Source organism: Rhinoderma darwinii, chromosome 12 (assembly GCF_050947455.1).
Source record: "Rhinoderma darwinii isolate aRhiDar2 chromosome 12, aRhiDar2.hap1, whole genome shotgun sequence".
NCBI classification, from domain to species: Eukaryota; Metazoa; Chordata; class Amphibia; order Anura; family Rhinodermatidae; genus Rhinoderma; species Rhinoderma darwinii.
The window spans coordinates 65,339,154-65,355,755 of record NC_134698.1 but is presented as its reverse complement, the minus strand read 5'-3'; the positions used below and the strand labels follow the sequence as shown (position 1 = coordinate 65,355,755).

At 40.8% G+C, this 16,602-nt stretch overlaps 1 protein-coding gene across 4 annotated transcripts in view; it reads right to left on the bottom strand.

Annotated features, from left to right (window-relative positions):
• Window positions 1-16,602, bottom strand: part of DAAM1 (dishevelled associated activator of morphogenesis 1) — a 165,972-nt gene that overhangs the window by 17,427 nt on the left and 131,943 nt on the right. For all 4 annotated transcript variants that reach the window (XM_075843565.1, XM_075843568.1, XM_075843567.1 and 1 more), the window contains 5 exons: window positions 9,299-9,383; window positions 6,744-6,850; window positions 4,957-5,045; window positions 3,790-3,958; window positions 1,730-1,837 (listed from right to left, as the gene is read on the bottom strand). In XM_075843565.1, the coding sequence (XP_075699680.1) occupies window positions 1,730-1,837; window positions 3,790-3,958; window positions 4,957-5,045; window positions 6,744-6,850; window positions 9,299-9,383 (558 nt within the window). The remainder of the gene's footprint in view (window positions 1-1,729; window positions 1,838-3,789; window positions 3,959-4,956; window positions 5,046-6,743; window positions 6,851-9,298; window positions 9,384-16,602) is intronic.

The following is a 16,602-nucleotide window of genomic DNA, read 5'->3' as shown; positions in this document are numbered from 1 at the left end:
GCATTGCTTCTCTGCCATGCAGGCTCCGTGCCCAGGGTCTGCTGCGTGCAAGAGACCTAAAGCTGGTTAACAAACCCAATATTAGAACATCTTTGTTCCTAAAGTGATACTCAGTCAACTAATATAGTTTTGTCACCCAGCTTTCTAAACCGCATATCCGCCTAAATATGCAGTGATATGGAAGTGGGGACGTGCCAGGGCATGTGTAGGCAGACTTGATTATTAGGAGTTTTGCAAAGCGAGGTATCGAGCCGCACTGGAGCCATAAGCAGCTATATTGGATGTCCCCTTGTTTACTAGAAACAATCTTTGTGAAGATGTCCCCCTTTTGTAAAGCGAAGGCGGCCCAGGGATCAGTTGATTGCCAAAGGTCTGGCTTTTCTGACTCCCGGTCAGAAGGAAACTCTTCAAAGGACCTACATCTTTTTTTTTTTTATTCGACGGGAATGATCTTTAAAGGCTGTGTATACCTTGGCAAGGCAAATTATTATTATTATTTTTTTTAGAAAACTGTGTATTAGTGTTTTGTGTAACTTTACAAATACTTATTAAAAGTTATTTGTACTTTTTTTTTTTTAGATACAGTTGCTCTGTATTCTCTATACAGAGTAGCTCTAACTAGCGCTATTCACTGACTCAGTCCCACGGACCTGACTGGTTCAGTGAAAGCAGGTCTGACACGCAGGATCCAGCTGTAATCTATCACATCTAAGTTATGACCTTATATGTGTGATCGTTTACAGGTGGATCCTGCGTGTCTGACCCGCTTTCACTGAACCAGTCAGGTCCGTGGGACTGAGTCAGTGAATAGCGCTAGATAGAGCTGCTCTGTATAGAGCATACAGAGCAGCTGTATCTACAAATACTTTTATTAAAACATATTCTTACTTTATTAAAAAAAAAAAAAAATTGCCTTGCGAAGCCTAATGACAAAGTACGGAAAGTACCACCATCCTGACGCACCTGTTCATTTTTGTAATCCATTGGCTAGACAACAGTAAAAATTTACGGTAGGAGATCTCGGTGCTCGAAAGAATAGTAGAAAAGCTTAATATGGAGCGCGATGATAATGTGCATCTGGCAAAAATAATTCCAGTGACAGATCAGAACTGACAATTTAGAGTTGGAAAATAGAAGTGTAAAATATGAGTGCATCAGATTAGTAGTAGCAGTAGTGTGAAATGTAGGAAACTTGTTGTCAGAAGCTGTAGGTACGGATTTCATCATATATATTTATAAGGTTTGAGTTTTTCCCTAAATTCTCTGCTCCCCTTCCGAAGCCATAGATGAGACTGTCTGCCTGCAGCCACCACTAGGGGGAGCTTACTGAAGACAGATTTGATTATTAAATGGGAGCTGTATTAATCCATCCAATCTGTCTTCAGTAAGCTCCCCCTAGTGGTGGCTGCAGGCAGACAGAATCTGAACATGAAATCTAAACTATAGGTAGACTAACTACATTTTAATGGTCACTGTTTTCTGTGTGGTGGCATTGCTAATTATAAATACTTTTAGCAATTCATTAATTCCCTGGCAGGGATATCCAGTAACTGAACAGCTTGATTATAGGCCACATTGTGGGTTTCTCCCATGACTTCTGTTTCCTCGTGTTTGCAGCGTGACCATTCGATCTTCCCATTGCACACAATCTGCAGAACATATGTGTAGTTTATTTGCACTTGTGAAATTCAGCTCCGTTACCCCATCACATTATCACACCATCACTTACTTTACTTTCGCAGCCTCTGTTATACTCTGCAGCTCCTCGTGTAGACTTATAATCTTAGGATACTTCTTTTCTACCACAGTTATTAGATAGTGCAAAAGGGTGATGTTTCTGCAATGACAAAATAAAGCTTAATATAGTCTATTAAAAACATGAACAATTTTAGCTTGCTAGATGGGGTTTCCGGATTAGAATTGATAGGGGTCAATAAAAGGGTTGCAGAGGGACCTCCACTGCTGCAAGATATCCCTGATCACAAACAAGTATTGTAAGATATTTTAAACACTAGCGTCTGGCTACGTGCGTCCGGCTATGTGCGTCAGCGTGGTGGACATAAAATCGCTCTTTGGGTCACAAACGCTTTTGCCGTGCCCTATTAGGGTATGATGGATTAACAGAGAAAAGGTGTTCTTACAATAAGGACTCCTGCTATAAGCCAGTGCCAAGTCTAAAGCTGGCATACAAATGAGTATGCGCTGAACTACCCACGTGGGGAAGCTGAAGCACTGTAACCAATATATGGTATTTCCTATTTAGACTAATGTAGCACGCCGATGTAAATGATCAGTGATATAGTCCAGTTCTGCTTCAACTGCAAACCCCATTCACGGAACAAAATGGGAATCCATCCAAAAAGTGCATCATATTCACTTCAGGATTTAAACAGCTGAATGTCATCAGAACCATCCCTCTTCCTAGCATTACATCATACCCTCCCCATGGGAACCATTTTTGCAAGCATAAAACAAACCGCAGCTCTGGAGGGAAATTAGTGGAAATCTCACACTGGATTGTATATACAACACCCCCTGTGAGAGGTCAACTGAAGAAAAATGCATAAACCTCCGGTAGGAAACGAAGTATCACTCCAGAATGCCGTAGCTTAAGTGATCACAAAGGCGTCTCTTCTGATGTGTTAACATTAACCCATGTACGCTGTAGAGGGTGGCACTGGAGGGTTCCCCTACACAATGCAGATGTTACGGTGGTGTTCCTGGATATATCTAATTATATGGGATGTGATCCTGCCTTCTGGGTAGATAATATCTCTATGTGTTTATTTCATTAAACTCCGGGTGGATGACAGATATGGCAATGTGGAAGGGCGGGCAGCGTAGCAGCAACACTTTTGCGCTTGTATAATGAAGAAAACGGATGTCGGTTGCCAGTTCTGGAGTGAGATGTCTTAGGAGAATGTTGGTTTTAGTAGCAGTGCGGTGTGCGGGCTGTGCAGTAGGGACACTTGTACTGGAGCGGTTTTATTATTACGGTCTTTTTTGCACATCTTCTGCCTGTCTGGTCACGTTTATCACCGCGATCCATGCTGTATGATACATTTAGCTCATCTTGCTAGACATGTTTCTCTTCCTTACGCCACCTCTTGGTTGACTTACTTTAAGCCAGTATTTTGCCCCAAAATATTGGTGCATTTTAAGCCACGCCTCATTTTCTCTAAGGCGCATGCACTTTAAACACTTTGCACCTCACTAGGAAGTTTTAAAAACAGATAATGCTGGTGCAAGGCTTGTATGCCAGTGCAAATGGAGCCAGAACTCATGGTTAATCTCCCCTACTCATAGCAACCAATCACTGCGCAGCTTTCAAGAAACTAAAATTGAGCTCTGATTGGTTGCTAAGCCACATTTTCTGTCAGCGTTCTTATATAAGGCCCTATGCCCCCCGCCCTACCAGAGGTTTTCTTTAAATGAACAGTTAAAAATACATAGCACATTGAAGAACATCACTGAAGTGTGCTGTAGGCCTAAGTGTTTTAATGGCTAGCTCACTGACCCATTCATTTCTATGGGGCCATGCACACAACTGATTTTTTTTTGCGGATCAGTGTGTCCGTTCCACAAATTATAGAACAGGTCCTATTCCGGTCCATTTTTGTGGATCAGTCTTGACCATTCTATTCATTTGTCTGTTAAAACCATGGACCACGCATGGAACCCACCAGTGCGCGGTCAGTGTTTGGCGGATCAGTGATTTGCGGCCATATAAAGTGCCACGGAGGTGTGCATGAACCCTTCAGGTGTAACTGCATCATTACATGAACTTACTTGTCAATGCTGGATTTGGTATCGGCGATCTTATTTAAACTGGAGATTTTAAACCCGTAAGCGTTCCCCCGCTGTCCTTTGTTCATGTAGTTCCCGAAAGCCAGGACCACTTCCAGGAGCTGCTTTAAGCTTTTACTTTGCAAAACCTGCTTGGAGGCTGAGCGGATGGCTGTGTACAAGTGATAGAACACATCAATGAGTGACGAGAAGGGTTCACTAAAATATTGCGCGGCTTACACAACTAAACTACACAGAAACTTCTGTTATACAATTCCGAGCGTTATAAGTCAAGTCTACACATGTGATTTTAATGAAACTTTTTTTTCCCTTCATTTTTATCCTAGTCAACATTAAAGTTGTATTCCCATCCACATTTCGCAGGACCCCTCCAAGACAGAGGAGGGTCCCAGAGGTGTACAAATTGTGCGAGTCGCGTGGCAAAAATTAGATAGATATTGGAGGTCAAACATTCAAGATTCTCTAGAAAGAAGCCAAACGGTCAACAGAAAGTTTGGTTAAAAGGAACCTTCCAATATTAGATACAGAATAGGGCATCTGTAAGTGACAACAATCTCATCCATGACAATCACGGGGACTGGAAAATAGATGGCCTCTACATTGTGACCCCTTAGGAACAAGAGGGTTTACTTAAATAAATGGGACCAGTTTCACAACCCGTTGTGATTAAAGTTTGGTTCAGTAGAACCATGGGGTCCAAGCGTCGCAAGCTATAATGGAGACTGTAAAATGAGACCATATTGCAGCAACGTGAAACTGGACAAAAGCGGATGTGTGTCTTCTCAGCACTGCAGAGGGGGCTTACTGATAGGGGGGAGATGTCCCATAATTAGAATAGGATCCGTGCACGGTACTTGCTGTGCATCGTACAGCTCAGTATACAGTTGCGTCACTCAACAACCAATGTCAGATTGGGCAAGAGAGTAACATTAATAGGTACACTTCAATAGGGTCGTCCAGGACTTTCAATTGATGGCCTAACCTTAGGATAGGCCATCAATGTATGATCAATGGGAGCCCTGGAACCCCCACCAATCAGCAGAACAAAGGGGCATCATTGTTCAAGACACAGACAAATCCTTTAAGCTCATGAATTCCTTTTTGCTACGGAATCTACAATACATAGGGTAGGGTAGAAAATCAATTTACCTTCCACCTTTGGTTTGACTTCAGCAACCCTTTCTGCAAACTTCTTTTTGAAGTATAGAGACTGCAGCCGCTGTTGATAATGATTAATCCTAAAAGAATTAATATTTAAAAAATTAGAATAGGTAGTTCTCGTAGATTATGGCTTCTTTTTAGACATTTAGTTCATTGGTCGTATAAGCAAGTCGCTAAAGCTGCAGCCAATTTGCAGATTGGTCAGAGTCATTTGATGCCAATCAGCCATTCGATTGGCCAGAGTCATTCTGAAGCTCATGTGACCGACTTAAAAAATAAATTTCAACTATATACATTATCTCGGAAAAAAAAACTTTTACAGCTGGCGTCACAGATGCAATTTTGAGCCAAACACAGGAGTGGATCCAAAAAAAAGAGAATTGTCAGTCTTTATACTTTTTCCTTTAATTTTGGAACCACACTTGGTTTTGGCAAAAAAATGGGGGCCTTGTTAGTTTATTGATCCTTTCCATCTATATGTAATGAGCAGTCCTATATATATATATATTTATTTATTTGTACTGAAGACACACCAGCATCTTGATGTTACCGATATCCAATATAGTGTTTTGTACTATATTAGGAGGGGACATTTAATCAGTTTATTGGTACAGGGGTTTTATTTTATATTTAGTGAAGAGAATAATAGGTAATCTTATTTGCCCTTGGTGAAGGATCTGACCAGAACACACTACTCATGTAAACTAGTGGTTGACAAAACCGCTTACACGAAAGTACTTGCGCCGCTTATTAAAGATGGCGGCTGGTCAATCTTTTTCAGCTCTCTCTTTGAAGAGAACTTCCACTACCCAAACATGAGGCATGTATCTTTATTAGTCTCCGATTAATGATCAAAATAAAAAGGTTCCTATCCTATTTAAATCATGGCATTGAGGGTAACGGTTAACAGTGCAGACGTTCTGCTCTCTTCAGCTAGATATGATCTCCAACTTGTAAACCAGGGAGTTGAGATATGGAGAAAAAAAGAAACATAAATTCAATATTCTCCAGTGTCGAGACATAATAAAGCAAATATGAACGGCTTCCAAAATGTGATATTATATGAAAAGAAAATGTTTTGCAGCTGTGAAAAGACAAGGTTTACACTTTCCCAACAGTGTTCTGAGAAAAGCAAAGAATAAATATGTATCTCCTCTGTGCAATTCACCCGGGAGTGCAGTAAATGCAGAGTTTTAGTTTAATTCTATCCATCTGGCACAGATATTTATTACTTTAGATTTCTCTTAGACTTGTGTATGTGCTTTCTGCTGAACAACAAAAGACTCCTAGTAGCCATGATGCCCACACATGTAGAAGGAAGACAATTCACAGGCTGAGGAATGGGCCTATCCGTTCTCTAGATACTGATGACGTCATTGTGAAGTGATCAAGCGGCCTATTCGGTAACACTATAGGAAAGATACGTTGCGTTAAGTTCTCAGTAGGGATGTTATTAAAAAGATGCACCAGCGGCATTGGTGGTAGGAAGACCCCGAGAATATTTAACATTGTTTTAGAGAGCCGCTCAGCGGGACAATTTTCTGGGAGCTTTCCTGCATCCTCCTGGCTCCTCGAGTGCCTATTGTAAAATTCGAGTGCTTGAGATGCTAATAAAGTACATTTGCTATGGTGTTACAACTCACAAAGAATAGTTATTCAGATTTTGGATAAAGATTTGGTATGGGCGAGTACAGTGGGTTTCAGCATTCACAGATAAGAGTTCTTCATTATTTGGGCAACCTACAGCTCGCAACTGAAATGATTAAGAAAAGTACCTGCTCATCTCGAAGAGGAACCGGTCGGGTTTTGCCATACGATCCAGCTCATGTTTGTGTTCCTCCAGCAAGTCAATGTCGCTCTTCTCAGGAACAAATTTCAGCAGCTGGAAAGGATATTACCAGTTTTATAAGACTCTGCTCATAACACAATGTGCACTCACTTTAAAAAGGTGTTGTCCAATTTAGTAGAGTAAGGCCCCATACACACAACCGTAGATTTTGTCCGTAATTACAGACCCATTCATTTCTATGGCCAACGGACACCTTCCCGTATATTTACGGCAAGGTGTATGTACCGTAGAAAGGCTCCGCAAAAGTTAGGACACGTCCTATTTTTGCTTCTTACGGAGCGTGCTCCCATACTTTATATGGGAGCATGGCCCGCAAATGCAGGTGGCTGTTCGCGGCCGTCCGTGCCCGTAATCATGGACTGCGATTACGGGCACGGTCGTGTGTATGGGACTTTTAATAGAAGGGGATCCCTCGTTTAGGATCCCCCCATCTCTTGGCCAGGAAAAGGAGCGGATACAAAGAGTGTCTCTTGTTCTGGAGGATCTGCCCTGCATTACACAGACAACCAATTGATTTGAATGGGCATTGTGTAATGCTTAATTTTTCCTGTGGTGGCGCTGCAGGGAAATAGAACAATTACTGCCGGGTTTGCCCACAGTTTACAGCCAATCACAAAGGTTCCACCTGCTGAGACCCCTAGCGATCTGCTTACGGTCAAGGAATGCTTTTAACAAGTAGGGATTGTCCAAAGCCCTTTAAGCTACATAATGGATACGTAATAATTCAAATTAACTAAGGGCGGCGACGAACGATAATCTTTCACTTCAGTAGATGTAGCCGATCCATGGAACCCAATGCTTTATCACTCAATCATTGCACGCTATTACACCTGGCGATTATCTCTTACATGCAAATTATTAAACAAAAAAAATCATACGGTAATCGCTCCGTCTAATAGGGCCTTAAGGAATTAGATTTTTCCAAGTGGTGTTTTTATTAAAGAGGAGCATCAATATATGGATGTTCTGGATGAAATTCTAAAACAAGGCATTTATGAACCTCATCGCCACCTCAGACTTACTACACCCTGGGGTCTCATATATAATGCGGGTTTTTTCTTTATATGGAATGGAGTCGTGTACAAATTTGTCTTATCCACTCATACATCTGGAGAGTCTGAACCTTCTCACTCTAGAATTTGGAGACAAATTGCTCCACAAATTGTATTTCCCTGGAAACTTTCCCAGGCTCCTTCCCTTTTAATTTGGATTGTACTGTTGAACAACTGGCGTAAAGTGGCTTGTTTTGTAGCGAGTCTTCTATTCGCATATTAGTAGATTTATTTATTTTGTTAGATTTAAGAAAGGTCACTGAAGTTAAAGGGAATCTACAGGTTGACATGCCGTAATAAACGCTCAAATAACAGTCCTTAAACTGGCTAATATGCGCTGCCACAACATTCACCGCCTAGTATTATATGGGATTATGGCGCTGGGGGAGGAGGGGGCTCTTACATGTGCTTACCTATACAAGCAGTCTCTGATACATCCATGGGAACTCTGGGGAGAGCACTAAGAATGTAGAGCAATATGCACAAAAGAATATATGGCCTCATGTACACGGCAGAGACCCTTATACAGCTCCATAGGCTGCTGCACAATGTACCAGACACCATGTGTACGGAGCATGCAATGATTTTTTTGGGGTTCGGATTCAGAAAAAAAAAAAAAAAAAAAGTTGGATGCGTATGTATGAAATCGTAAGGTATAACCAGAAGGCATCATCTTGCATGGGCGCCATATTACAGTTCCGTATAAGTTTGTAAAAAGCCATAATTTGGCATTGGGCATGAGCCCTGCTGCAGTTCCTTGCTTTAACACTAGGATCACTTTAGCCACACATTTACCTGCTTGTAATAACATGTACTGTACTGTAGATGTCACTGCTGCTATTGCTTCCTATTAGGAAGTTTTGTTGCGGTTATATAATGCAGCATTCTCTTTATTTACTGCAAACCGTTTCGGCAATCTATAATTAAAGGGGTATTCTCAACTCACAGATTTATAGCCTTTCCATAGGATAGGCCATAAACGTGTGAGAAGTATAATAAACGTGTGATCGCTTGCTTGATCGGCTGTTTTCGTCGTCCCTAGCCATTTATTCTCCAACCGGATGGGAGGGGGCTGTGGCCATCTCATTGTTTGGGAGAACCCTGTTCTCCACATAGGGTGTCAAACGTTGGGAATACCCCTTTAAGTAAACCGAATGAAGACATTAAATCATGGCTGAATTTGGCACTATTTTTTCAGGTATAGATGACAATATTGAATACTTAGGGTTGATATTTTGGTATTACAATATTAAGTAAATGCAGTTCTCAGTTCAGTCAATATTCACAGTGCAAATTCTCTGCATTATACAATTATCCGCGCCTCATCTATCACTATTCAGGCTTTAATGGGTGACATGGCTGGAGGTTTCCTGTATGGTTGCTGAAAGAAAGGTCAATGGTGACAAGTCGGATAAGGTATCACCCTCACCTGTTCCAGCATGTCTTTTGCTAGATCCTCCTGCTCATCCATTGACAAAATTGCACGTTTGATTTCTTCATTCGACAACTTTAGCCTAGAAGAATGCAAATATTACAGAATGTATTAAAGCAATGCAAGTCAGGGCATGCTGGGAGTTGTAGTTACAAAAAAAGCTGGAGAGCCACAGGTTGGTGACCAGTGTTTTAAGACATAGAAGACACATTGTGTGCCAGATGATACCAATGAGGTCGGTGTCAGGTGTGTTCCTGGAATCCATGCCTTGAAGCGATGTCTGTTCACCAAAACGCGGCTTATTTTGGTCTAAACATCCCATCCCCCATCCAAATGCGTTTTATGATGCACGTGTACGACCTGTCACACCGTTAATCATCAAAGACTGCACATAATACTGAACTTGTACAAGTCCGTACTGAACCCCGACATGGTAAAGATATTGTTGTCATAAGACGAATTTCTGTGGAGCAAGTGAACACATGTTCAAAATATGCTTTACTAATGTGAAAGATGAAAACGGAAGATTCCTGGCTGCTCGCATGCTGAAAACTCGCCATTTTCCCACATTTAGAATTGCTTTGTTTGTGCCTCCGCTTATTAGGGAAAAACACACTGCGGCCAGATGTTAGCTGGAGTCAAAAGGGAAATATTAAAACGCACTTTTAAACGCATATTGTGGCTTTTTTTTTTGTTGCAATCGCATGAATGGGTACATTTGGTGGGGGTTTTCTCAGCCAAATGGTGGCATTTTTCTCGTAGACCTCAATTTTTTATTTTTTTTTGCCCTTTGACAAATCCAAAAACACGTCTCAAATTTTTTCTTGCTTTTTTTTTTTTTTTAAAACTAATATGTGTTGCAAAGAGGAATCTTAGAATTACATGATTTACAAATGGGAAAAATGGCATATATAAAAAAACATTTACTAAAACCATTACAAAAAAAGACGCTTGAAAAATGACAAAAAAAAAATCTGATTCATGCACTTTTTCTAACAAAAAAATCCCCCAAAATCCAATCAAGACGTCGCATGATCGAATACCGTTTAGTCCATATTTTGTAAACCTCTATGGATCCATCCATACAGAATATCCTTAAGAAAATATATAGGAGGCTTGTGTATGGGCAGGCACTTGATATGCTCAAATATTCTGTCCTTGGCAAATGTTAATAGCTCAGGGGTGTTTGAAGATGGGGGAGGGTAGGGGAAGACATCAGATCAAAGGGGTCATAGTCTAATCACTAAAAACAATTGAAGTTTCTGAAATAATCCCTTAGGTGTTTAATTTCCGCCACCAGTCCTAGCTCAAGGCTCAGTACGTCACAATGTGTTTACTTAGGAAGGGGTGCTGAAAGCTGAAGTACTTGCATTGTAATGGACTCTCCATTACGTTAATTAAAAAAACAAAAAACAACAACTGGCTAGAAATCAGGAGCAGAGTAATTGTAAGGTGTGAAAAACAAGCGCTACAAAGGGATTCTCAGATAACCGGTCCATGTCCTGTAGTTATAAGTCCTTGAGCTATCTTCTCCTGGTTGTTTAGTCGTCCGTTCATCCATTACTTAAAGGGGGTTGTTTCATAAAGATAAACCTTTTCCATATGCCCTGTTAGGGGATATGAACATCAGAGGGGGAAAAAGGAAGGTCCACTGCTCGGGAAAACCCTTTATGAGCCACAGCAAAGAGCTGCTCACAAAAGCTTTATATGCTTAAAGGGTAAAAAAAAAAAAAACTTTCAAAAAACAGTCCTAGTGACATGTCAGAAGTTTTAATCAGTGGTGGTCCGAGCACGGAGAACCCCCACCGATCGCTAAAACAAAGTGGCAGAAGAACTCAGGTGAGCTATGTGCCGCTTCGGTTGATTGGCTTTCCTCAAAGCCGAGCGAGCGGTGTACTAACTGAGAGTTCCTATTGAGCCTGTACATCGCTCTGAGGAAAGCCGACCAGAAACTAAGCGGAACAGCGCTCATCCGAGTGATTCTGCAGCTTCGTTTTGGCGATCGGTGGGGTTCTCAGTGCTCTGGTAAAAACTTCACAGGTCACGGACATGTCAAAAGTTTTTTTTAAAAGTTGAGTCACCCTTTAACAGTCAGATCTGGCCTGTCTATTACATAGTTAGTAGACAACCTTTTTTAAAATAGATCTTAGTTTTTCATCTGACTTTTCTAGAACGAGTGGCAACCCCTTGTGATGGTGGTCCGCTTTCCTACAGTCAAACAGCAAATCGGACAATAAGTGAGAGCACAATGTATCATTGCATGAGTAATCTTTTAGCGCCCATCCCACAGTGGGTGATCACTGAACCGGACATACCTTCCATTCAAAATGTAATTATTTTCCAAAAAAAAAAACATGTGTGTTGCGCATTTAAGTCCCCAGCAGACACTGTCTACATGGATTTTGCAAAAATTCGATAGTAGATTTTACAAATCACACCTATTGATACATGAGCGCAGCTGCTAAAATGTGTAGCACAGGGTTTAACTTAGATTTTATGCCCTTCTAATATATGACTTATGTGAAATAGGCAAAAGCAAGTTTCATCTTTCTCTGCTTACGTTAGAGGAGACCCAAGAAAAAGGAGTGTGTCGGCCATATTGTTTAATATTATGTTTGGCTCCGTTAATTGAAGGATAAGAGGTCACTTGATGTCTGGTTCTTGCAGCCATGACCTCATTCTAAGAAGTCTCAGATATCAGGGTAAGAGAAAGTCAGACGGTTACAAAGAAGTTTACAGGTCCTCTCCATCGCAGCATACAACACACGTAGCATCCACCATTATATTTAAGCATATCATGACAGCATAAAATGACCACCTTGAAATGATTGCCACGCGACTGAATGCCTCTGCTTTATCCCAGAGACGGAGCATTATAAATCTTTGTAAAGGATGTAGTAACCGGGAAGTTAATATATAGATAAAAGCAGATTTCCCACCGCCATAAATGCCAGAAGTGAGACGCCCCACCTATCAGAACACCACTTGTCCCCGGATCCTTCTGTGGCTGCCGTATCCAGGTGAACACTGCATGTGCCATAAAGGTCTATGTTGAGAAAACCCCATTAAAACAATTGAGTATTTTGGAACACCAATTTGCATTTTCATATATAATTCTACAGTACACAAACAGTTGACTAATGTTGTAAAAACATTTCATTACTCATCTTGTACTGATCCGGAGTTGGAACCTGTATCATACTCCAGAGCTGCATTCACAATTCTGCAGGCTTCAGAGCTGAAATCTCTCAATATTCTTTGCGGTCTCAATACTTTTACAGAGTTTTTGTTGTAGTGAATTGCATTCTTGTAAACTGATAGGAATCTGACACGACTATGCGTTTAACCCCTTAATGACCGGGCCATTTTGCACGTTAATGACCAAGGATTATTTTTTGTTTTTTCATGGTCGCATTCCAAGAGTCGTAACTTTTTTTTTATTCCGTCGACATAGCCGTATAAGGGCTTGTTTTTTGCGGGACGAGTTGTATTTTGTAATTGTACCATTTTTAGATGCTTATAACATATTGATTAACTTTTATTAACTTTATTTTAGGAGAGAATTGAAAATAAGCAGCTATTCCAACATTGATTTTCACGTTGTAAATTTACGCCGTTTACTATGCAGCGTAAATAACATGCTATTTCTCCTACGTTTGCACAATAAAAACCCTTTTAGAAAAAAATTACTTGTTTTTGCATCGTCGCATTCCAAGAGCCGTAACGTTTTTATTTTTCCGTCGACGTGGCCGTATGTGGGCTTGATTTTTGCGGGACAATGTGTAGTTTTCATTAGTACTATTTTGGGGTACATAGGACTTATAGATTAACTTTTATTTTATTTTTTATGGGGGGAATGGGAGAAGAGAGAATTTTGCCGTTTTTTGCGTTTTCTTTGGACGCCGTTCATCCGGCGGTTTAATTAATGTGTTCATTTTATTGGTCAAGTCGTTACGATCGCGTGGATACCATATATGTGTGTGTTATTTGTTTTGACAGTTTTACTAAATAAAACCACTTTTTGGACCAAAAAAGTAGTTTTATTTGACTGACTGTAATTATTATTTTTTTTTTCACAAACTTTATTTAACTGATTGTCATTTATTTTTTTTAAGTCCCATCAGGACACTTCACTATGCAATCTGTTGATCGCATATATAATGCTTTGGTATACTTAGTTTTACACTGACAGGCAATAATGCTTCGGTATACTGACAGGCAACCTATTAGGTCATGCCTCTGGCATCGCCTAACAGGCAGATGCTGAAGACAGACCTGGGGGTCTTTGTTAGACCCCCGGCTGTCAGGGAACCCCGACGGCGACCCGCGATTTGTTTGCGGGGGCGCCGATGGGGTGACGGAGGGAGCTCCCTCCCTCTGTCAAACACATTAGATGCCGCTGTCACTATTGACAGCGGCATTTAATGGGTTAAACTGCCGGAATCGGAGCGCGCTTCGATTTCGGCAGTTGCAGCAGGAGCCAGGCTGTGTATAACAGCCGTGCTCCTGCTGCTGATCGCGTGGGTACACTGGCAGTACCCGCGCCATCACAGGACGGATATATCCGTCCTCCTGCGCGAACTAGCAGCTGCTGAGGACGGATATATCCGTCCTTCGGCGTTAAGGGAGTTTGTTTACTCTAAGACTTTAGTATACAGTGACAACAAACTTATTAACCATTTCCAATGACCACTATGGCAGGATTATGAATGAAGCTCTGGACTATAACACAGGCTTGTAACTCAGGAACAGTACAAGATAAGTAATACAATGTATTCACAAAAAGTAATAAACTTTTTATGTAGATTATATATACACACACAATATGGTGGTCAAATAAGTAAATTAGTGTGACACCTCACACCTAAACATATCCTCAAATAAACCTACATCTCCTCTAAATAAGATAGATCACATAGATATAAAGAGAACCTCTGCTGAGCAGTTGTAGATGGGCGTATATTAGGGGTTGTTGATGTAAATTTGGCACATTCCTACAATAAAGAGGATTTATAACCTTCATCTGCTGCGTGAGTAGTTTGGACTGGATGCCCAAAGCAATAGGGGCTCTTTGAACAACGTGCCCCATAAAGGTACGCTATGTACTTTGTGTTCATAACCGTGCCATAAAACTGTCCCAATGCTAAAGGGAACAATTTCAAGAGCAACCATACATCAGGGAATTGTTACTTAGGCAATTCCTAATATAATGTAGTAGGTTCACGTAAGGTGATGGTACATTTTAAAGAGCTTGGGAAATAAATGAATGGGAAGACAATGTACTTGGTCGTGATAAGATCTACATTCCAGCTTTTGCAGACATTAAGCCATCAGGATGATGTCTGTCAAGCAGAACCAAGCTAGATGTGCTGGGAGCAATAAACCTTTCATGACAGTAGATCTGCTTCACTGTGCTGGCTTTATTTTTCATGGGTGTGGTGTTCAAATAGGAAAGAAAAAGTTTCTCCACCTCATACATCTAGAGTGGACAGCGGAACAACGTCACAGTCTTTTTCCCTTTTAGAACTTTTTCTAAGGTCACAGTACAACAAGTGACCAGGAAGAAAGTCACAGATTATTTCCTTAATAAATAATAGTAGCTAAAGGAAAAGTGTAAAAACAAAAAAGAACACGCAAGTCAAGATTATTTTTAGCTTTGGTTCTGCAACATATCAAAAAATAGGATGGATTTTATTTTTGCAACAACATAGGAGGTAGGGAGGATATTCAGTAAAATGAGGAACATACTGTCGAGCACAAGGGTCTGGAACAGAGCGTTCCCTCGCCTACTCCATCTCTGCATAGGAGGACATTATACCTTCCTGCTGCCACCAATACAGGGTGCCCATAGTCGTGTCAATGGCACAGATGGTGCATCTGCTCGTTCTTAGCAAATATATTATGTAAACCTAACCAAGGTTTTGTTCACTGCTCAAGTAAGCTAAAATATTATAAATGGGCGCTTTCAGATAAGATCCTACTTAACCAGAAGGAGTTAATTTACTGGTACGAGGACTGTAAAAACTTTGCTCTGCTTGACCAAATGACTAGAGTAACTAAGTGGTCTACAAAATATCATGCTAGAACATGAAAATAAAAAACAAAAAACAAATAAAATGAGTGTCTTAAAGGGATATTTCCAGCTCCTGTTATTGTATACCTACGGCAGATGATTCTCGCTCTACTGGGTCAGATCATAGTATGTAGGGCCAGTGAATATCAAGGACTGAACATCCTAAACTGGTGCTTTGTGTATCACTCTCCAAATAGGATCTTTTAGAGCGGATTAACATGATCTAATTTCACAGGTAAGACTTCCCAGCTCTTGGTCATAATGTTCCGAATAGCCTATTACATGGATAACCAATTTTCTGTTATGAATGTAATGCTGGATATACAGTACTGTGCAAAATTTGAAGGCAGTTGTGGAAAAACGCTGCAAAAGTACGAATTCTTTTAAAAATAGAAGTGTTAAAATAAAAAAATCAATTAACAAAATGCAAAGTGAATGAATATAGGAGAAATCGAAATGAAAAATACTTGGTGTGACCACCCTTTGCCTTCAAAACAGCATCAATTCTTCTAGATACACTTGCACACTGTTTTTGAAGGAACTCGGCAGGGAGCTTATTCTAAACATCTTTGAGAACTAACCACAGATCTTCTGTGGATGTTGCTTCCTGAAATCCTTCTGTCTCCATGTAATCCCAGACAGACTCTATGTTGAGATCAGGGCTCTGTGGTGGCCGTATTATCACTTCTAGAGCTCCTTGTTCTTTTTTACTCTGAAGATCGTTCTTAATAACATTGGCTGTATGTTTGGGGTCGTTGTCCTAAATCCCCAATGCAATTTGCTGAAATGAAGCCCCAAACTTGCAAGGTACCTCCACCATGCTCCACTGTTGCCTGCAGAGACTAATTATCGTACTGCTCTACAGCCCTTTTATGACCAAACTGCCTTCTGTTACTGCCAAATATTTCACATTTTGACTCATCCGTCCAGTGCACCTGCTGCCACTTTTCTGTACCCTAGTTCCAATGTTTTCATGCATAGTTGTGTCGATTTTGACATTGTTTCCTTGTCAAAGGTGTGGCTTTTTGACCGCAATTCTTCCATGAAGACCAATTCTGGTCAGACTTCTCTGAACAATAGATCGGTGTACCTGGGTCCCACTGGTTTCTGACAGTTCTGAGTTGATGGCACTGCTGGACATCTTCCGATTTCTAAGGGAAGTAAGCATGTGTCTTTGATCTGCTGCACTAAGTTTCCTTGGCCGACCTCTGTCTTTGAGGAAGCACAA